The sequence below is a fragment of the Meleagris gallopavo genome, chromosome 17 (assembly GCF_000146605.3).
Source record: "Meleagris gallopavo isolate NT-WF06-2002-E0010 breed Aviagen turkey brand Nicholas breeding stock chromosome 17, Turkey_5.1, whole genome shotgun sequence".
NCBI lineage: Eukaryota > Metazoa > Chordata > Aves > Galliformes > Phasianidae > Meleagris > Meleagris gallopavo.
Window position 1 is genome coordinate 4,003,357 of NC_015027.2, and position 23,330 is coordinate 4,026,686.

General features: G+C 39.3%; 1 protein-coding gene across 1 annotated transcript in view; it reads right to left on the reverse strand.

Annotated features, from left to right (window-relative positions):
- The window catches only part of LOC116217259 (transmembrane protein 132C-like), a gene marked incomplete at its 5' end in the record, with an annotated part of 118,538 nt that overhangs the window by 65,501 nt on the left and 29,707 nt on the right, over positions 1-23,330 (reverse strand). Inside the window, one exon of the mRNA XM_031555896.1 lies at positions 1,651-2,539. Within this exon, the coding sequence (XP_031411756.1) occupies positions 1,651-2,539 (889 nt within the window). The remainder of the gene's footprint in view (positions 1-1,650; positions 2,540-23,330) is intronic.

The following is a 23,330-nucleotide window of genomic DNA, read 5'->3' on the forward strand; positions in this document are numbered from 1 at the left end:
AGCCAAAAAAAAAAAAAGCAACTCTTTTTCACCAGAAGTGTTTCAACAAGAAAACATGGCCTGAGCTCAGCATTTACGATAACACAGAACAATCGATATACCAACAAATGTCAGACTATTTACCTCAAATAAATCAGTTATCTGTTCTCAAAACCAAAAATAATTCATTTTGTCCATAACAGCAAGTGACACTACTGATATCCCATAGACCATTTCTGTACAACAGAGAGAAATCGTAGCTCTCAGCATGCTAATGCAATCCTTGCCTAGGCAGATTCATTTCAGAGCAAAGAAATACATCATCAGAGATTGCAACAAGCTTGTTTCATCTTCAACTCGCTTTTCAGGAAGATAAAGACTGAAACAGACCTTCAAAGGGTGATTCCCTCCTCTCCCATCCACCCAGCAAATATCCAGTTCATTGCCTTTGGATTTCTTCTTTCACCACAGCTATGCTTGTTATGTGGAATAGTATTCTGTTTCTACTATTTCATGAAAAAGGATTTTCAATAAAAAGATAAGCAGCACAGTCAGAAAAGACTTCTGTAACGGAGGTTTCACTCAGTAAACAGGTGTCTGAGAGATTATCTCACCAACTTAACCAAAGCTGCAAACATCAGAATGATTCTGGGATAACTAAAATCCCCTTTTTTAAATAAAAGCCTTTTATCTGCCAAGCGATGCTTCCTGCTCTAAAGGCTATTCTCCTTGGTAGTTGTCAACTATGTATTAATCTAATTCATATAAGCCTTAGAAATAAATACTTTCATGTGTAGAATCTTTTGGGAAACTCTGATTCCCTGAGGCTTTAAAGAGCAATTGTTATTTATCACCGTGGAGATTTCCCTTGAATTCAAAGCCTGGTAACCAAAAGAAAAAGAAAAATACATAAAATATCTCAGTGATTAACAAGTTTTCTGGTCTGTCATCCTCAAAGGATTTCCATTTCATTGATAGGGAAACTGCTATAAGAAGGAAATGAAACTGATCTGACCCAGTAGGGTGTTTCTTATGTTCAGAGGTACTGCTTTCACCATACCTGCCCAAAATAATTGCAGTTATTTCTAGCAGTCCTTTACAATCAATGGCAATATCAAACGCATCAGGATTTATTTCAAAGGATATACACATTGGCAATGACAAATGATGCTTAACCATAAGGAGGCAGTTAAACCCCTCTCTAAAGAGTTCTCATAACAAAACCCACTCTGTGTGGGAGAGGCAAAGCACTGTCAGAGCACTTAGAGAAAAGCAAGTAAATGAAATTTTGCTAAATTTAAATTATGCCTATACAACAAAAGGCAAGTTTTAAAAGCTCTGTAAAACAGAGAACTTTCCTGGTGCCTTACTGTCTGTTATTCCACACAAATGGCACCACTAAAGCAGCAAGTTACCATATTCTGTATTTTACTGCATGATATTGACATGTGTTAAGTGGCACGGGATACATGTTAAAAGACTCCTAGTGACAGAGGCTTTCAAGTCCTCTTCCCAGTGTTCAAGAAGGAAAACAAAGGATTCCAATGATTAGGTGTAATATTCACCTGAAGAAAAATACGCAATGTGGGTAAACACTAAATTGATTTAGATTTGCCCACTACCCCCAAGAGTGCTATCACATCAGAAACAGGAAAAAACAATCAACTATACCTGAGTATGAACTGATCCACTGTAGAATTGTTGGCAATTGTCACATAAACATTCACAACCTCTCCTTGTTTGACAGGCTTTGAGGGCAGCCAGACGACGATGTTACCATCCAGCCGTAGCTCTGTTAGCTGAGAAGTTTCCTGGCCTCGATAGAGGCTGATTGATCCAATCCGCTGTAAGTGGGACATGGTTTCATCCATGCCATCTTTTCCTGGCCGGATAGCATTTCCCTTCCTTACATCCTCAGCAGTACACTCTCCCTTCTCATCTCCTGGTTGGACAGTGTAGTAAAGCTCCACAGGGCTCCCTTCAGAAAGATCAAGTGTCTTCTTACGACCTGTGACAACGGTGAGGGGGTTAAACCAGCCTGGCAGCAGTTCCAGCTCTGCCACACACAGCCCCAGGTCCCCCTTCAGCCTGCAGCTGCCTCTGACTTCCCGCGTCTCTCGGAAGGCGAACACCCGCAGGCAGGGCAGCCTCTCCGTCGTGCTATAGTCATCCCAGTCCCTGCCCACAATGTAGAACAGGACCTGGACTTTGGGCTTGCTAGGGTAGATTTTGTCACTCATTATGTAGGCCTTAAGTTTCCAGTTATATGTGAACTTGTTAGCAGATCCAAAGAAGCTGGAAGTTATCATCAGGTCCTGGGGCACAACTTGTTCAATGGAAAAAGGTCCATAGCTGGCGTTTAGCACAGGAGGTCTCTTGGCTTTATACGGGAAGAATGATTCCACCCTAGATTGCAAACTGGAATTTCTCATGAAGTCTTGGTTGGCTTCTTTGAGGAAGAAAGAGGTCTCTGCACTGAAGATGCGGTAGCTCACAGGTAGGTAAGTTGGTGAAGAAGAAAATCTCTGATTATTGTCCAAGAGCCCTCGACTTTCTGCCACTAATAAGAGAAAAGGTGACGTTGGTTAGATCAAATCTGCTTATAGGCTCAAAGAAATGTTTATTACAAAGTTACGTGGAGCTAACCAAGGAGCCAGGGACTATCATTAGGTGCAAAAAAAATACATACCATGTAGCTAAATGTTTAGATACAGCCAATTCTTTTTTGCAGTATGTACACAAAAGAAAAGCAATTCAGACTTCAATGCTACCTTGCACTGATCATAGTTTTAGTTTTGTTACACATCCACAGCTGATTGTTTCCACCAACATTCAGACAGCAGAACTGAAGCAGTGCACTTGTGCCCCTTTAAGTTTAGGCTGACAGTCAGTATTTCCCCACCACCTGGAAGTAGGAGGAGGAAGGTTTGCACAGCAGAATCAATGGCTGTCCCAATAGCCATTTTACACAGCCAAACTGCAGCAGTGCTTTCCTAACACACAGGAAAAAAAATAAAAATAAAAAAATCACATGGAGGAACTGGCTTTGCTGCAGAAGCTCTTTGAACATTGACAGTCATCTGGATGAGAAATTAACAGATTACTTTTCACTCCTACACAGTGTCTCATCTCCCTAACAATAGACCAAACAAACATGCAAGTTAGCACACACCAGTTCTCTTACATACTTGCCACAAATGGGAGCCAAAGCTTCCCAAAAAGCAATTCACAAACAAACAGGGTGTATTAAACTACTAGCAGGGCCATTTTCCCCACCATACCAACCCTCCCCCCCCCACCCCTTTTAACTTCACTCCTGCCTATGCAGTCTTCCTATTCACTCACAGCACACCTATGGTACGCGGCACGTCAGTAAGGTGCACTGAACCTCAGCTCCCCCAAGTCTGCTCATTGCTACCCCTGTAATGAGCTCTGCCAGGAAATCAAAGACAGTTTTCGCTCTACAGCCAAAAACAGAAATTGCTTTTCTAAGAACTGACACATCCCATTTTATTCTCTTCCTCTGTCAAGAAACCTTGCCCTTGCACTACTATTTCTAGCACAAAATCTACACCTTTATAGGTTTATATTGTCAGTAAGCCAGCTTTCTAAATTGTTTGATCACACAGATCACAGGCTAGGAATATCTCAACAAGTCTTTACATATGTAAAAAGTTTGTTTATTACATACAAAAACTACGTATGTTTCAATACATGTAATAATGCATGCATATTACATGTTTATATTTGTATATTATATATAACATGACTTATGTCTGTTTTATACACACATGAAACAGACATCAGTATTATAGCACACACTGGCCCAATTTGAGATTCAGCTAAGTACCAAACTTCATTTGACCAAAATGCTGTTAATCTTCATAGTAGGCAGATAACATACACTGATGTCAAAGAAGATGAATGAGAAAATTACCTACTTAAAGTAGATAAGAATGGAGGACAGCCTTATATACAACACGTGGATTACTTAATACTCACAGCCCCTCTTCCTAGCTCATTATGAAGAGATTAATTGTAGGTACAGAGAGTAATTGAATGAAAGCGCATCTAGTGCTAGACCATCTTTAGGACTTAAAAATGGACCCTGCCCTCAGACAAACGTCAGTTCCTATGTCCTTGGGGAATCCCAGAGTCAGGATTTAAGGTTCTGTATTCATTTACCACTTTAAAGAAAAGCAACAGTAAAGACATCGCATCTTGCTCAGACTTGACTGAAAATCAGCAACATCTGAAGAGCTCTTAAAAGCCCATTATGTCAGCTTTCCTACAAGGGTCAGTGGGATTTTTTGCAAATAATAGATTCACTGCCCTTCTAGCTGCTAGCATGCTAATTATCCAGTCAAATTTAATTAAACGTTTGCGAGTAATAAATAATCAATATCTGTCATTACACCAAATGGCTGCTGCTGACAGACAACTTCACTGCAATCTTGTTGAGCATGCACACAGCAGTGTACACTGCCACTACTCAGGAACTGAATAGCTTTGGAAGGCAGGTGTGAACAATTAAGGAAAAGGGAACAAACATGAAGGAGGGAAGAATCAGAACTCTCAGTGAAAATACCAGCACAAAGTGAATTGCTAGCACAACATCTCTATCAAGTAGAACCATGTGTATAATACAACACTGGTTTAGCACAGTTTCAATCCTATAGGGCTCTATCCTTTGGCATACTTTTAAATTTTGCTGGAAAGGAATTTACAGGTGCCACTCCAGGTAAGTTCTGCTGAAGAGGTTCTCTAGAACCTTAGCTATTGCTACCGAGGGAATACCTTTGGCTTCCATAATTCTGAAAGAAGCAGAAATAGAAATAAACCCAGCAGGTTGCAGAGATGAGCAAACTTCTGATTTCAAAGGGCTGTTATCAGGATGTATGCTTGAAACTCAGCAGCTGTTTTCCTGCCGTTCCCAGGACTTTATATTAATATATAATGTATATTTATATTATGCTCAGACTGACAGCGGTCTCACTTTTTCATTTACCCTAAATCAATCATATGCATAAGGTATGTAGGACCTGACCCAACATTAAGGAAAACAATCATGCAACTTCCACTTTGGTAAGCTGAAGGACAACAGCAAAATTTATTTAACCAGAATGACGGGGGAAAAAAAAAAGCTTTGCTTCTTTATCATAGTCCAAAGATTTCCACCCACTGTCATTTTATACTTAATGGAGTGCTATAATTGTATAGCAATGGCTGTACTTTAGACAATCTATTTAAACACTTCAAGCCTTTTACTGATAAAACTGGTAGTGCTTTACCTCATGTACTGAATAAGAGTCGCAAATTGTCCAGAGATGAAGTCCAGCATTGAAGAGATAAAGAATCATCAAACAAAGCTACTATTAGACAAGAACAAAACGTTAAGACTTATAAGTAATTACTCCTTCGTATCAACCTTGTGACTTTCTAATCCTCCTTTTGGCATCTCATGCTTCTGCAGCACTTCATCAAAACCTAACAAGGCATCTGCTAAACACATCACTGGCTCCAGTGTAACAAGCCAGCTCAAATTCCTGTAACCTAGCAAGTCCATTATTGGAGATGGATATGACATGGTGAATTTTGATCTGAAGTATTCTTTCCTGGATACCAGCATCAGAGGAATTTTATTTTGGGGAATTTCACATGGAGCTGAAGCACATGGCTGCTGGATTCACTGGAACAGAGACAAAGGCTTAATATTTTTAAGCCATCCTTTTATGCGGTTGGTTTGAAACAAATTTCTTCTGAAGAATTAGGAATTTAGAATGTGGGTGGTAGGTCACCAGCCAATGGCCACATATCATCAGTGACTGAAGTCTGACAGCCTTCAAGGAAACCATCTGCCCATTCTGCAGCCAGAAGACTCCAAGCCAGAGAAAGTTGGACAGAAGCAGAAAATATTTCTCTATGCACAGGAGAACTGATGTGAGGATCGATCTGCCCCTTGTATAGCCCTCAAAAAGGCACACTTACAAATATTTTTTCCAGGAAACAAACGATATGAAAACAGATTGACAAGTTCCCATGTGTTCTATTACCCCAGCCACATCAGTACAGCTGAAGCTTCAACTAGGAATTCCAAGGCAGGATCTTTGTCTCCCTTTTTATTACTGCTTTACCCTCTGAAATGCCCTTCTGTACCTAAACGTATCTGTAACGGAATGTTGCAACATACTGATTTTTTTTTTTAAACCCTAATTTCATGCCATTAGACTTTTCAACAAAAACTAATATTCCTTATTTACAGCACTACACCAAATGTGTAGAAACTTAAGCTCTCCTTCTTATTATGGATCCCCATTTTCATGTTACCCCTCCACATAGAGATGCTATTCTTACTATCAGGTTATTATACCAGCCATCCTCTCCTATCTGTGACTTTCCCCTGGTCCAAACCTGTCCATGCAACAGCAGGACAATTGCATATTTCAACTCAGCAAATGCAGAATTGAAAAAGAATACAAGTAGAAAAGATACACTTCAACCAGGACATTTCCTTTACCACAAAACATGAACAGCTACGCTTGCCTGTTCATTTTTCCCTACTTTTCTATATTGGCACCACACTTTATAGTTGCAGCAAGTAATTTTCTTAGAACTACAGCTCAGCAAATACTGCAAGAAATAAGTGTCCAAAAAAATTCATTTAGACTTCAGGATGACCTTAGTTGTACTCTCATACTTTCTAGAAGTTCAGAAAAGAGAGTTCAAAGGATATTTTCCCGTTAGAAAGGTAGGCTGGAACTTAAAATAGTAATAATTATTACTATGAATAAAAAATAAATATCAAAGAAACTCAAATTAAAGGTGTGGCACATTTTTAACTATGAGGTTTGATTAACCACTGCATGAGTAACAGTTATGGGTAGGAATATCGGCTTGCCTGTTTCTAACTATCAAGACTGGATTCATGTCTGAAAGATAAGTTTTTTCTCAGCTCACTTAGGCTTTAGCTGTCCCTATACTGAAACACTAACACTCCTTCCTGGTTTAAAATCTATAGATCTACTACCATTCAAAAAAATCAATTGGAAAACTGACATGACAAGGTAATTGCAGAAGCCATGTTTTCTATTTCTCATGCTTGCCCATCAGATATGCTTTTTCATCCAGTGAGAGAACAGAGAGGCTCTTTGACTAATTGTACATCAGCAATGTCAAGTGTCAAATGCTTACAGTGAATGCTTGAGACCAATTTGTGAAGTTAAAAATAAACTGTGGAAACAAATCTCTCAAAGAAATCCATACAGTGAACATGTTTGAGGAAAATTACAGTCTAGTCACAGATATTCTGTGAGCACCTAGAGAGGGCAATTTCATCAAATAAATGATTGCTAACCATTTTCTCAGGTTTTTTTAGAATCCAGGTTTCATTAAACTGAGACCCAAAGTCCAAGTATAAGTATATAATTGCAGTGCTTTTTTGATTGACTTGGAACAGCATATTCCCTATTCACATATATGAGAACAGACAGACATATTCAAGCCCAGGCAGAGATGAAATTTAACCTAGCCTAGATTACAGAACTCAATTATGCAACATCAGATAAGGATTGTCAGGAGACAATATAATCAGTTTTTATGTACAAATTCCCTATTTTATTTCAATATGTCAGAATACCTGATTTCACTTGGTTTACTGTTAAGTAAAAACTACAGTAGTATTCCATTAAATATGTTTCTCTGATGTACCAAAAGCATATCCCTAATGAATCTGTCTCCTGTATTTCACAACAGCCAAAATCTTCAGTAAATCTCAGACATTCGTAGATTAGCACAAATAAACACACTTCATGTATTTTTCTCCAGCAGAAGCAGAACAGTCATTTCAGAACTGTTAAGGAATATGACAAAAGTACCTAAAATATTGAATGAAGATACACCACTTCATTCATTAGAAGAATGAAGATACTGCACTTCTTTAACATTAAAAAGCCAAGGGAACATTCAACGACATTAAGTGACAGAAATTCAAAGTAGACAGAAGAAAATATCATACACTCATACACCCTGTGATTAGATGATGGAATGCATGGCCAGGGAGGAAGGTACGGAGCCTAAGAACTAACCAAGATGTGAGCTGAGGACTGGCATGTTTGGAAAGATGCAGGCTGGGGTAATAACATTAACTCTGAGAAAAACCCCTTGTTTTGGAGTTTATCTATTAGAAACCAGGATTAGATCTCTGCAGTACAAGGCATTATCCAACATCTGTTAGGTTGCTCCATTTTCCTCAGGATTACTGAGGCTACAGGCACATGTGTACAACACAAATATCTGTTTTGTGATGCAAAGCCTTTTCACAAACAAAAATTAAATTTAAAGTCTAACTTGGAAACACAAAATGAAAACTTTCAGGAAACCTTACAGTAGAAGTGCAGTTCCAGTCTTTTAGGTGCAGCCTGAAAGCTTCCATTTTTGATGCTCATAATTCTATACATTACCATTGGTTGAAATAATTCCAAAATATCCATGTATTGCAAACCAATCTTCTCTATCACCCTCAAGCCACACAACTGAGACATGTTAGTCAAAGACTGTCAGACATTAGAGATTGAAGTCTATGTACTTGTTTTCTCAGAACGGCTGATGACCTTAAAAGTCTGTAAAACCACCGTATAGATGCAAAGGTCAGTGAAGGCTTCACAAATAACCCCCACTGCCAGAGCTGACATTACCAAATGCCTGTACTGCTGAGGCCTTCTGAGTGTTTAAGCTACTTTATTGTTTAGAATCGATGATAAATATCTGGAACCAAATATCTGCTAGAGACAGCTTTTGTTGAGAGATAAGGTACTAAAACCTTCCATACAGACACCATTTATGTGCCCAGGTCTTCATCCCCTTACCAGTAACTGCAAATGTCAGTGTCTCGAGAGCAACACACAGTAGGCAAAATGTCATCCAACGGCCTTTCCTTACAGCCCTGTTTGTCTCATTGTGGTCAACTCCGTGGATTTGGCGTTCATTCATTGTGTCAGCACTACAAGTCCAAAGCAAATAACACTTAAGCTGATTGTATGTGATAGCTGTAGAAAAGATTCAGGATACTAGTTTATTCCCAGTTTTCTCAAAACCATGATGGCAATAGGAAAGACCTGCAACCCAGTTTCTCTAGCTAAGAAAGAAGAGGAGCTACCACTAAGTTTGGTTAATTTATGATCAAAACCAATACTGAATTTATCAGAAGACCAGTCAGACCAAGCACTGACTAAAAAACAGCAACGACACAGGAGAAGTGACATAGAGGTAGCCACAAAGTCCAGAGGAGTAGACAGTAGTCAGCTTTTCCTAATGTAACCAGCAACTTTACAGAGATCTGGATTCTGCTTTTACACTGAAGACACTGCTAAAGATGTATCATTTTTGAGGGAGTACAACTATTTGAAAGACAAGTCTTTGTAGAATGCCTCAAGTGTAACTCAACAAGATGGTGCATAAAATCCCCCCCATGAGATTCTGAGCCTGTGGTCAGACCATCACAGCGATCAATTGCATTCATATTTCAGTAAAATAAATAGACTAAAGCGTTGCAGAAATGGGGACATGCAAATTACAAACACTGGACAAATTGCTTTGGCCTTGGCATTGTGCCAGTCCCTTGTCCCGTGTCTTTCTCTTGTTTAATAGCACTGCGCTTTCTCTGCTGCTTAAGTCTTTGTTAGATGCTGATAGGCATCACTCCTCTGTTTAGACATTAAATTGCTTTACACAGGCTCCTTGTTTAAAAAGAGATTAGAATCCTAGAGTCTGAATGGTGTAATTTGCTCAGCACTTTCCAGGGCCACAAAAATCAACAAGAACTGAGAGTAAAAGCTCAGCGTGAGTAGTGCTCAGATCTGTGCAGGACGGAGCTGTCAGCTACACAGGTGTGAAAGAGGACAGAGGATTCCATGAACGAATTACAATGCTTTTTTCCCTACCATTCAGTAAGAAAAAAAAAAAATAGTTTTTCTTGTTAAGCAGGTACATCCTGAGAAGCCAATTAAAAATAAAATAAGAAAAACAACAGGACTCTGCAGTACATTGGTGCCAAAAGCACACACTGAGATTTAGTCTCCATTGTGCTCTGCATTACACAAATATAAAGGATATTACTTAGAGAGCTACGTATAACCTGATAGAGAATAATTCTATGGTTAAAACGGGAAAAAAAAAAACCAATCACCACAGTGTATATGGGAATCTTTCCCACTACACAGATGCATAACTGAAGCACAGAGCAACTGGACTGAGTTTTCCAGGAGTTCTCATCAACGCTGAGCAGAGCAGTCAGACAGCTTTTGACTCGCATGTTTTTATCCATAAACACAGCCCTTCTGTTTTCAGACCTAAAGGATGGGTTGATAACGAACATGCAAGATGCATCCAAAACTTCTGGACAGCAGTTTCATTTCTTTGATAGCTCTTTCTCTAGATAAACCATCATAACAAACACACACAGGAGCACTGATAACTGCCTAAAGGAAAGTGACTTAGATTAGCAGTAGTTTTAAATTGCCTTCAATAAATCATTCGGCTTCTCATTTTATGGTCTTGAGGGGCTTCCTTTTCAGAGGAACAAAGATGTTATTAGCAAAAACCTATTTCTATCATCCTACCCAGTACTTGTTGTACAGCTACTTGTTTTGTTTGCCTTAAATTAGGTCCTAAATCTGCAAAGCTGAAGCTTTTCTACTTATGTTTCAATTTTTAAGATCCACACACAGGGTCACATGGAGAAAAAAAATCTGACTGCCTAAAGTAGTGTCGCACCATATGGCAGCTGCACTGCTTTTGCATTCTGGGGAAATACACCTTGGCAGACAGAAATCCAGCCAGCTGCATTTGGCAAGCGAAGCAGGAGAGAAAACAGTGTTGCACCTCAAGAGCATCAGGTTAAACTACCAAAGGAAGTCTGAGAAGGTAATACAACGTACAAGTCATGGTGAACGCCTGAAACTTGGCAAGACAGTAACAAATGCCTCTAAATTACACTCCAGTCTGTCAAGTCTTAGTGGAGATCTACGAGCAGTTACCTCTCCTCTCTAGAGCCTATAAACATCCATGTAAATTTGAAGTAAAAATATCTCACTTGTGACAAAAATGACCGCAGCAGTACTTAGATTAACTGATGCAGAACTTCACTCACAAGTTATCTCTAATGCCTAACCAATGTAGTTTTGTTTAAGGTCAGAACAATAACTGTATGGGGCACTAGAGCTCCAAATCCAGCCCTCACAGATTACTTTTCTAGTTGCTTCCTGAAAGGAAAGTTTAATATTTGCAAGAGAACTTCATGTGAGATGAAAAGACAACACTTGTGCCAGACTGCACAGGGACAAGGAAACTTGGAACAGTAACAGATAGAACACATGCATATTTTTAATACTTACGTGTAATGCTGAAACTTAACATATTGGAATATCCCACTACCTTGGCTACAACTCCGCTAATCATCTCCATTTCAAAAACGCAATAAGGATTTATGAGGAGATTAACAGAGAAATGAGGCTGGGTTTGGGGGACAGCTTTGCCCATTCAGGAAATGAACTCAGTGTCACCTTTAACCCTTTAAGTAATTCTTTGTCACCGAGAACAAAGGAAGCTCACCATACCAGAACTGCAGTGGGACAGAAACCAAGCAGAAACCTATCTGGTTAAACACTGTCTGAGGGACTAATTAAAAGGGATGGCTAAAGCACTGGTTTTATTGTGGTCATGGCATCTTTAAGAGCTCCTTTTAAGATGATATCACCTAAAAAGGTGACCTTTTTGCAGTGCCTATTCCTCAGAATTGTTGCCTTTCCCCCTTCTTTCCAAAGGTCCCTAGCAAAAGAAAAAGCAGCAAAGGGAGGAACTGCTACTGGAAACAGCACTAAGTCTGAGGAATACTGGGTGGACAAAACAGCACCAGAAATAGCCTTGAGTACAACCTGGTTTGCAGCACTGTTTCAGAGGCAAACCAATAACCTTGTCTCTGTGGGTAAGCAGAAGAAATCTGTGGCATCCAACCTGCCAGTAACCTCAGACACCAGCACATCAGGTGCTAGTGACACTGATAACAAGCTAAGAACAGCATCAGCTTCTCTGTGCTGTAGGAACTTTGCCCACAATCTCAGCTTTTCTACAAGAAATGCTCCTAAGACAATTACCTCCAAAAGCAATGCTGGGCTTGGACACCAGTTTTACCATTCTTACCTTGCTGTTGCTTCTTTAAAGTCTTTGGCAAAGATTAATGATCATGATGGACGAGACTTTGTTATGCTGAATGCCACAAAGTTACACAGACCCCTACACTGCCTTTCTAACAGGTTGAATGTGTCATGCTCCTAAAGTGTTGTTGCTCAAGAATTGGCAAGACCTCCCTTGCAAGTCAATGAAATAGAGCCTTGTTATGCATTTATGTCCTATTTTTGTTCTTTCCTAATGTAACTTACCAACCTCCTTTCTCCCCCAAGTCCCTGCCACAGATTCCTAATTCAACTTAACACACAAATATCTCCTACAGTTTTTTTTCCTAACAGGTGCAGTCATTACAGATAATTTTTTTTTTCTTTTCCTTTCTTTGAAAAGCATCTTCATTCAACCTGGCTCTCATGGGAAATTAATGAGTGCTCACTGAATATATTTACATAAGATCTCCTTAGGAGTTATGCTATTAAACATTAGGAGTGTTTTAATCTGCTCCCTAAGGGCCAGGGAAGCTGACGTGGCTGGCTAACAATGTCTCAATACAATGAACACTGTCCATTCTCGCTACTGACAGCGCTGACTGCACTCACACACTTTTGGCTTTGCAAGTGTGCAGCATCCACCCCATTGGCACCAGTGGCAGAGGAGCAAGCAGCAGAGGAAGGGGCTACAGCTGAATAAAAGCAACCAATTTAAATCAGAAACATTAAGGGCTCTATTATCAGCAAGACCAAGGCATACTCCAAGCCCAAGAAGCTGCAAAAGCCTGGCTTTGGGTATAGCTTCACTCCCTGCAATGGGTGGCCCATGAGCCCCCACACAGGCAAACCCACTGCTGGGCAGTGCAAGCTGCCCGTACTAACAGAGGAAGGGAAGCTCGCACTCATGCTAACAGAGAGGGATGCCCACATGTACACTCCCACTGGTCTACACTGGGCCTCAACTCTGATTCTCAGACTGTGTTCTCTGAAAAGCCTCTCTGCCTTAAGAGCTTCATCACTGACCACAGAAGATAAGAGTGCTTCACAAGTGAAATTAAACCTTCAAATTCAGGTTCTCAGTGCATTCTGCAATCATGGTTCAGCCTATATTACCTGATATGGACTTCCTTAGAGCTAATAAAATCCTTTTGCTAGTTCTGATTTACATCAAAAGAAATGAACAACATTTGTATGCAAAAATAGTATTACCATAGTGATAAATACATACTTTGCATGTAGAAGCATACACACAACGTGTATTTCCTTTTCCTTCCTGTATGATGTCATACTGCCAGGTGTGAACACAGAAGAAGCTTGATACCTTCCCCCTATTTTAACTTAACTGAAGGCAGAGGTCTCGCTTCAAAAAAGGCTTTGTTGGGACCATTGGTACCAACACAGTGCAATTTTAATAATGATTAAAGATACTTTTTTCTTCTGGCCAGGCAGAGCAAAGAATCCCTTTCATTGGATGAGGGTTAACATAAAACTGCAAATGCTGGAAGCAGCAGTGAATTTTGTTTCCTTCATAGCTTAACACGACAATAGAGATACTTTTTGCTCTTAACTCCTCTATGTTAAAAATGTACTTTGCCATTCAGTGGTCAAACAGACCATTTTACAAACCCTATCTTGCAGTTCCTTTTGATACCATATTTCCCCAGGTAAGGCAAATCAGCCTTAACCTTAAGCTTGTCTTCCAGACAGACATAAGCATCGTACAATCCTTGATTGATAAGGCTCTTACAAGAACAGACAATGGTAAAGAGCAGAACCAGCTTCTTCCTGGTATCTACGTTAAGGGAGGACCTACAATATGGAGTAATCTTCAAAGGCCAGACAGGTTTCCAGTCCAACAACCCTGCCAAGCATTCCTTTAATCCTTTATTTACCAGTAAATCTGCCACTCTGTTCAGCAGGCTTTTACTGGTGTTTGGTTTCATCTTGAAACCCAAAAGCTGTAAGCATATGCTGTGCAGTCCTAATGAGAAACTTAATCTATTAATGGGCAGACCTTCTCCACAGGACCAGGTCTTGGCAACATGAGTCAGTTCCTGATCTTTCACCTCCCGCTTGGCAGCGTACCAGACTAACTCCACATCTCTCAGCTGGCTTACATTATCAGCTCATTATTAACATACATCATAGCCAGAGCTCTTTTACATGCACCCAGCAAACAGGAAACTACACAAGGGGAGGGCTCCTCATTTTTTGTCTGACTCTGGAGCTCATAAAAATGACTAATTAGAACCAGCTATAGTGGAGACACAGTGCAGATTTGCTTGCATGCTCTCTGTCTGTGAGCTTTAGTCCTGACTTGGGCTAAACACACCACAAAATGCTACAGCAGCTGCCTGTGGCAATCTGCAGCAATCAGGTATCCCTTCCCTCTGCCACAGTATCTTATAGTTCTTATCACCAAGATCTTGTGGGAGGCAGAGATGTTCTACTGTCCTTATTTTAAAGTAACAGAATAATTAAACAGTCGGAATAAATGAATGGATTAACATCATACCAAACCTACAGTAAAGAAATCTCAGTTTACTGAGAACAGTTCCTGTGCATGGACTCCACTCTATGATAAAGGCAGCCATGGGATTCTTTACAGTCAAATTCAACTGATATTACTGTATACTTTACACTTACACAGCTGTGTGGATTCAAAAACTAGGTTTGCAGGCCACTAACAATGTACACATTACATTTTGGGAAAGTGATCCTATTAAGCATAGAAACTAGTTCTCTTACACAATAAGCTTAACAACATGCTAGCATTTTTTCCTCCTCACAGAACTCCTTTTTGTTTGACCTCAAGTATCAACCACCCCCATCTCATCAGTCACATTAATGCTCAGAAGATTTGGCTAAATGAAAAAGCATCTCTCTGCAGATCACTTGTTCAAATCCAGCCCAGCAAGGCAACAACCAGAAGCTGCATCCTCCTCATAACCATTTCCATATCACCTGAGCAAAGATGCCTGTGGAAGAACCTGTGCCCATACAGGAGAGTGCAAATGGAGTCACAGAGAGCAAAATAGGTCAGAAAAGTCCCCTCAGGTCAGAAGGAGGGGACGGTTATTAATAAAGTGGATTAAACTAATACTGTTACACACAACAGTTCTGTACCTGCAGTCATCTTAGGTTAAGAACATACTCTTAATGCATAGAGCTCACACCTGTCTTGAATGTTCAAGGAAATTAGCCTTAATGTGAAACAGTACGAAATACAGCAAAATGTAAGAACCTACATGTCTAGGAATTCCTTTGGCTGCTCAAAAGGCAATATATATTCTCTTAAGATTAGTTTTGATTAGTGTTACTGTTCAGAGTTTATCTCATTTCATGACTCGCGTCCTATTCAGACAAGATTTATGCTCAGAGCCAAAAATCTGTTCACATTTAATCTACAGCAGGACAGGTAAGAAATGTATATTCCACACAACTTCTTGTCTAGCTCCTTCTAGTCAAATGGAAATTACCAAGTCTAATCAGGGAATACAAAAATAAAAAGCACTGTTTCCCATGCCACGTTCTTTTATGGTTAGAAATCTAAAGGAATAACCTATATGTGAGAGTAAGAGTACATTAATTTTACTCATTAAGTCCATGCTGACTAATTAGATATGCTACCAATTTCTCATTACCAACAGCAATTGTCAGGGATACCTGCAAACTTCTAAAACTTGTAGCCAAACTGGAGTCATTCTTTCTAAAAATTTGTACCAGCTTCAACCACTCATAGCATAGATGACTCATCTTACTCGGTTATTTTGTCCATCTGGATTGCAGAAAGAAACATGGTTCCTGTGAACGTTGGATCAGATGATGCATGTGCTTGCAGTGACTGGAACAGACTTGAATATCCTTTAGCAAACATCTTTGTTCCATAGCTGCAATTACTTGCTCTTAGCTGTCACAAACCAGCATCTGAATCTGACGTGGGCTAAGAAGAACATTTCCTAAGACGTGAAAGTTTTAGCTTCATCTTTTAACAGAAACAGCTCTGCCAGCTTTCCTTCAGCTTATATGCTTGACTTGCTGTATCTCCTTAGGCAGCAACAAGCCCTAATTGCAACAGTTGTATGAAATATTAGTGGCACTACTAATGCAAACTGCTTTTTAATCACATTTTTGACATTATTAATGCAATAGCATAAATAAGCCCCCTTGATGCAATATTAGTAGCATATGTCGAGCAGGAAACTGTAGTTAAGTAGGTAACTTTTGGGGCATACTTAACTCCTGTAAATAGCAAATAGCAGCATGAACAACTTTGTCTTGCTCAGCCTCCTTCTGTTCTGCATTTTCTTTTCATTTCTTTCCAACCACAGCACTATCACCAACTCAAAGAACTTCTACCGAATCATAAGAAACCACAATAATAATAATAAAAAAAAAGACAGAACAAGAAACCTCATAACCTCAGTAACTGAAGAAAAACCTCCATTTGGCTTTTTAAGTTTCTGCTGCTCTCATTAGAAATGCTGCCAGTTGAAACAACACTTCATGAGAAAAGCACACAGAGCAATTGACTGCATATCAGCACACCTGGATTTTATTCCTACATCATTAGATGTTTCACTAGGACATCAAACACTGATGGTTTTTAATCTCATCCAAGTAGTAACTACCGACAGTCAGGATCCTTCTTTCTGCATGAAGCAGGACAGAGCTTACCATGACTGACACGCAAGCCAAAGTTCTCTTGCCAACCTGAGGCAAAACCCTCCTCTTAGCCATAGCTCAATTCATGCTTTCAGTTGCTGTGGAAGAAACTAAAAAAATACACAGCATCATCATATTTTCTGTCCTTCAGATTATGGACTTGTATGCAACCTTTACAACAGCCTTTCCAATTGAAAATGCATTCTCAGCAGTAAATCATCTGTAAGGATTCTGCCCTGTTGGTGTTCCTTTCTGAGCTCTTTCAAATCCCACCTTTTACAGACAAATTCTTATTCCTACCTTCTAGAACTCCCTCGCATCTGCTATGAAAGCATCCCAAAACACTTGGCGGTTTAGGGAAAGCAACTCAAAACAGCTCAAAGCCAACATTACACCTGCATGTTTCCACTGTAAGGTTAGTTCTGTGTAGGTTTTTTCTGACGACACAGATGAAGTGAGCACTGGGTGTATCAGACCTTACAATAGCAGGCAATCAACAAAGGATTAGAGTTCAAGAAGCAAAAAGACAATTGCTTCAGGGAAAATAAGTGAAAGCCAATCTCATGAGCTAACAGAAGGAAGCTGCAGTATATCTCTTCTTTAATCAGCGTGCCAGAGAGATTGGAGGAGGCACTTTAATCAGTAATAACGCTTTGTTTCTGCTAAAGAAGTTTTGAGAAATCTGCCTTAAGTATGTCCTAACAGGCATCTCAAATGTAAGCAATAGTAGAAAACTTGCCACTATGTACTAAAAAATTACTGAAGATGTGACTGCTGGATCGCAAAGTTTAATCTGATTCAGTCATTCAACTTGTTAAAACTGAATCAAAAATCTTTTTCAGATCACTCTGCTAACTAGAGAGATTAACAACATGAACTGCTTTCCCAAATTCCTTATTTAATACTCTAAGAGACAAAAAATAATACAGAGACTTGGGATTTTATCCGCCCCAGCTTTGTATCTAACCATTACTACTGTAAACGATCTGGGATGCACACATGCTACAAAAAGGAAGAACATAAATGTGCCACTTGTTTATCTAAAAAAATTTTCATCACGCTGTCTAGTAAAATGTGACCAACTGAAATCAATGATCCATCAGCTATACTTACAAAACACAAACACCTGTTCTATTTCAGGACCACTTTCTTTCCCAGGGGAAGTTTTCCTTCAGAGACATCTGAGATTATTTCTGCTCTGTGCTCTTGCCCCACCGCACACTTTGATAGTCTTCTGGGTATATAATCACTGTATATTAATGTGCCAGGAAAACAGAAGGCTGTTCTGGTGTTCAATTCCCTAGTTACCCAGATAACTGCTTTCTCCATTCTTTTTGCCAGGAATCTGAAGGTTCAGTGGTAATTGCAGCAGTTGAGACTTCAGCGTTACTGGAAATTAAGTCTCTGATGTGCAGTGGGAGGTGCAGACTGTCCCAGTACATTCACTGTCTGGGATGATATCTTACTCCCATCACTAATGCTTGTAAATGGGAAAGTGGGGTTTTGAAGTTTTTAAGTGATCCTAAAAAACAGAGTGGCCTCTTGCTTCAACAAGGATGCTCAGGAAACCTAGCAAAAGCGTGTTATGCAGACTCAATAGCTCCTTCATTTTAGTTTTAGAAGTGCCCTTGTTTCCCTGCTCGCTCCCATATACTTTTTTGGCTTGCTCCTTTGAGAGCCACAGGTCTTGCACATTATTTCCTTAAGCAAAATCACAAACATTTCCACTGCCACGATTGTGCAAACAGGAATCTCAGTGAAGACAAGTAGTTAGCTACTGAACAAATGTAAGTAGCTACAGTAGTTTTTTCCATTATGAACTATTTATAACAACAACAACAAAAAAAATCAAGGTGATCTTTTTTAATCCCTAAATCAAGCATGTTTTCCCTTGCTTTGGGCACTTACAGAATACACCACATTGGATAAGCACACAGATGTGCAAGTGCTGCTGTTGCCCAGTGTTATCCTCTGCAAGCTGTACTGAATGACAATTATTTGCAGCTTTCAGTAGAAGTTTAATACATCTATCCACAGCTAAATCCACTTGGCTACATTCATTCATTCACTTTTAGTTTTGCCTCTAAGCATCCCTAGATGCCTGAAAAGAAAGAGATAAAGCAATTACTTGATTTCATCCTCGGGATTTTAGCTCTCAGCCTCGGCATGGTGCCTCTTTAGCACTTGATTAGTGTCTAAATTCTCCACAGATTAAAGACGGTTGTCTTCTTTCTCAGTGCATTATACACAAGAAGAAAAGAAAAATCAAAGCAGACCAACCTTCCACGGGTATAAACTGCCTCAGATTCTTTCAGCTCTGGAGAGGCTGTGTCGATTTACACCTGGTAAAGATCTGTCTCAAAATATTTTCAACCAGATACATGCTTTTAAGTGGGCTATAAAATCCAAACTATGAATTTAGAGTTTTAATTAATTCAATAATAAATAGCCTTTTAAAGAGATGAATATGCTCTCATCAAGGCAGCTTCTAGAATAAACTCTGCAGGATGTTTTCAATCTATGCCCCAGAGATTATTGACTATAAATTGGAAGATGAGAAATGGTCTGCTCGATACATGAAGTAGGGCTAAGCTCAGAAAAATAATTAGAGAAAGCTACTGTTACAGTTCTCTGGTTTATTTCTGTCTGAAAGTACTTGAATAATGATCCAAAACACACCACTAGTGATTAGTTTCCCAATGATTAATCAGCTGCAAAATCATCATATTTTTTTCCCCCTCATCATCTCCCCTAGAACAAGGAAGGAAACCATGCAGTAACTTTTTAAAGAAAAGCATTTTTTGTTTCAGCTGCTCTGTATGAATTCCACATAGGCCCATACATTTCAGTGTTGAGCCTCTCTCATTCATCCAAAATCCTTAATCTGTAAATCATTTGTACAAAAGGAGATTAAAGGGAACTTGCACTCTTTCCCTCAATCTCTTCAGTGCCTGCATTTTTAGGACAGCTCTCAGAAGCACACTATTTCTGGTAGAATTTATACCACTGTTACAAATCTCAGGTGTGGGAGGAACGTCACAGATAAGAACTCTCCTAAACAAATTCCAGTCTTACAAGAGACCAGAGCCACCCCCTGCAGCTATTTTCAGATCTTTCTACATCAGAGGACCGCAGCATAAGAAGTTACATGAAATACCAAAGTTACTCAAAAATATCAAGAATGATTCCACATATTCATTTTCTGTGCCTCTTATTCTGCTAGAGTTCTTACACAAACATTTTAACCTAGTACCAAGGAATCACATCTATGTTTGACTGTAGGTATATAACAGTAAAAGATGATCCAGTGTGAAGTTTGCAATGAATGATCCATAACATCAGTTCTGAAGTTGTTTTCCTCTTTTTCCCCCCACCCATTTTTTGCTGTAAAGTAGTACCTCTGTGTCCATTTTGAAAAGAAACAAAATTATACATGAAGTTACAGCCAGGAAGCAGTTAGATATGGATGCACAATAAGATATTGAAATGTTCAACCCTACTTTGATAACAGAAGAACAGGAATGTTATGAAATAAAGTATCACCAAAAGTTATCCTAAAATAAATCACTGGGAAAAAAAAAATGAACACACCAACACTGGCACTTAATACTCAAATCACTAACAGGCCATAGGTTAAACAAAGCAAAATACACAGAGCTAAACTTCTCTCATGAAGAGAGAGGATGCAGACTTCAAGAATGAGAGCTCTAAGAGGAATCTGACAGGCATTTCCAGCTCCACAGTGCAACACGACCTGACACTATGGTTGCAGATAACACATTCCAGCTGGGAATTTGTGGTGTTCATCATTAGCATGATGTTCAAAAACTCAGCCCTTGATGCTCTCCTGAAACAGGCCCTGAATTCCACCCCCTCCCATCCAGTCACACACTTTGCTGCACAGCAAACTAGCCTTACAGAGCAGACTGCTGGGTTCTGTTCTTTTGGTCACAGTTATGTGACCAGGATAACTTCTCTCTGTATGCCTGGAAATACAAAAACAACTAAAATAATATAATTCATACTAGAAGAAAGGTCTGAAAAAAAAAATAAGGTTTTAAAAAGCTATTCATAAGGCAGTATCTAAACTCCTAGCTAAACAGCTTTGGCATCAAAACAGTCTATCACTTCATGGGAGAAAGAAACACACTGACTTCCACAAGAACCGCCTTAAAAATACTCATAAGTGAGACACATTTGTGATTTGAAAGGCAGATTTCAGCTCACTACTTCCCTCCCTGAAACTGCTATTAAAAAATGCAGAACAAAACTCTTGTAGTCAGCTGTTGACAAGATTTGGTTTTATTTAGACACACGAGTCAGTGAACCTTTGTGCTTCTCTTCCCTCCTAACATAACCTGACCAGAGAATTCAGAGGGGTCAGACCACACAACTACATGAATCAAGTTTGATCCCAGTTTATGTAAGTCAGTGGAGTCACACCACAAATGGCTCTTAAACCAGCTCTAACCTGAAGAGCTGATCAAATAAACTGGTTAAAGTAATCCAGTTTTTTTATTATTTTATTTTGCCACTGTCACCACAGTGTTTTACTCCTAAACATGCTTAGTTTCAAAACATTTTAGAGACCAATATTAATCTCCTTGTATCAGAACACAGGCATGACTTGCCTGAGGCTACACAGACCGTTTGTGGTGATGGAGCAGGGGAATTACTTACATCATCTAATTTTACATTTACCTACCTTATCTGCTGGTATTTGTTTTGTAAGATAGGAAGTTTTTCTTATTCATAGTAGTGAACCTTTTGAACCATCACTCAGATGTTACTCACTGGTACCATAGAGACTGAGAATCATGAGTGCACAGCCACATTTAATAGCACAGCTTTTTTTTTTTACATCCTTATTAATATATTCGTATAGCCTCTTGTATTGTTTTGATTTAATAGAGGCATAGAAAAGACTGTTCCAAATCAATCTAGAACTCATTCTAATTTTAATTACTCATTTTAGGATAAAATCAACACAAGAAGCATTAATGAGGTAAAAATGTTATTCTGCCATGAAACTCAGCCAAATTGAGCACTAACCTAAGAAAGATCAGAAAATGAATGCTATTTTAATTCAAAGCCACAAACTGAAATTAGATGCTCTTATACCCTAATGAGACTAGTCTAAGTCAGAAGTTTGTGATAAAAGTCAAATGCATTGCTACCAACACAGTCAAGAAAAGACAAGACTATTGCTCGCTTTAAATGCAAATAATACTGTGATCCTAGAACTGCATCAGCATCCATCCCTCCAGAAAGGAAAGTCCATGCAATAGCTGCTAAATGGAAGACATAATTAAGAGGAAATGGAGGAAATGCAATGAAAGAAAATAAATCTCATCACAAAACAAAACAGTTCCCTCTCTCACCCTTCAGTTTTAAGAATAAGTGCAGATCTATCAGCTTGCAGCAGGCGCTAGGTTTTATCTCTGCTAGACCCCTTGGAAAATTCCATTTCCATCTTTGCTGCAGGTTCATCTGCTCCAGCTCCATATAGTTACATGAAAGATTTTTGCCTTCTCTAAACATCTACTTAAGCGAGCATACATTCCTGAACTGCCCTCACCTCATTTTCTATTTCACCAAAAGTAGAGAAGAAAAGGATTCCTTTTAATTTTCTCTTCTTTTAAAATCCACATATTTCCTCTCTGCACTCAGCAATAGGAAACAGATTCAGACAGCCTTAAAACACTATCTCAGCAACAAAGCATGCAATGTGCTCTATCTCATCTCTCCACTCCAACTGAGTTTACAGCAGTGGGTGGCTTTCAAACCTAACATTTGATCAAAATGAAAACTGGGCATTCCTTTCACCCTATGACAGGCAAGCTGATATAAATCACAGCCTTCCCAGCAAGGGTTCTTCCACAGACAATGAATTGTTGCAGTGTTTCAAAGCTCAGCCCTGGCCATTGTAAGAGAAAGTTTTGGGTTTTAAAAGCTGGTGTGGGCTTTTTACAGCAGCACTAAAACTACAAGAGGGAGAAAATTTATGGTACGGTTATTTGTGCTTCCCCAAAAAGTTTTATTTTCAGTGCTTTGCTCCTGGTAGGTTTGTGTCAGTTCTTTCTTTTAATAATTATAGTTCAATATCACTGAAAGTTCCAGATGAGTGCATCCTCCTAGCATACGTACATGCGTGCATATTGAATGCACACACAAGTCACAGTTTAAAACAAAGAGGGAACAGTGTATATCAGTAGGAATAGTATATATCAGTAAACAGAACTGTTTCATCACTAGCTCCAGAAAAAGTTCTGATCTGTTCTTGCCAGGACTGCACTGCATACACCCTCTGATGCTGATTTAACAATACGGACAGCATAGGTAAGCAGTAAGTAATAGCTGTTGAATCTGTGTGCACACAAGCATGCGTGCAACACTACAAAGCCTGATCAAAGCAAAGCTGATACCATACCCAGTACCAGTGCTTTTCCCTGCTAACCCAGTAACCTATTAGAAATGCCCTCCAGTCTCAACAATTTCAAGCCTTAACTTCAAAAG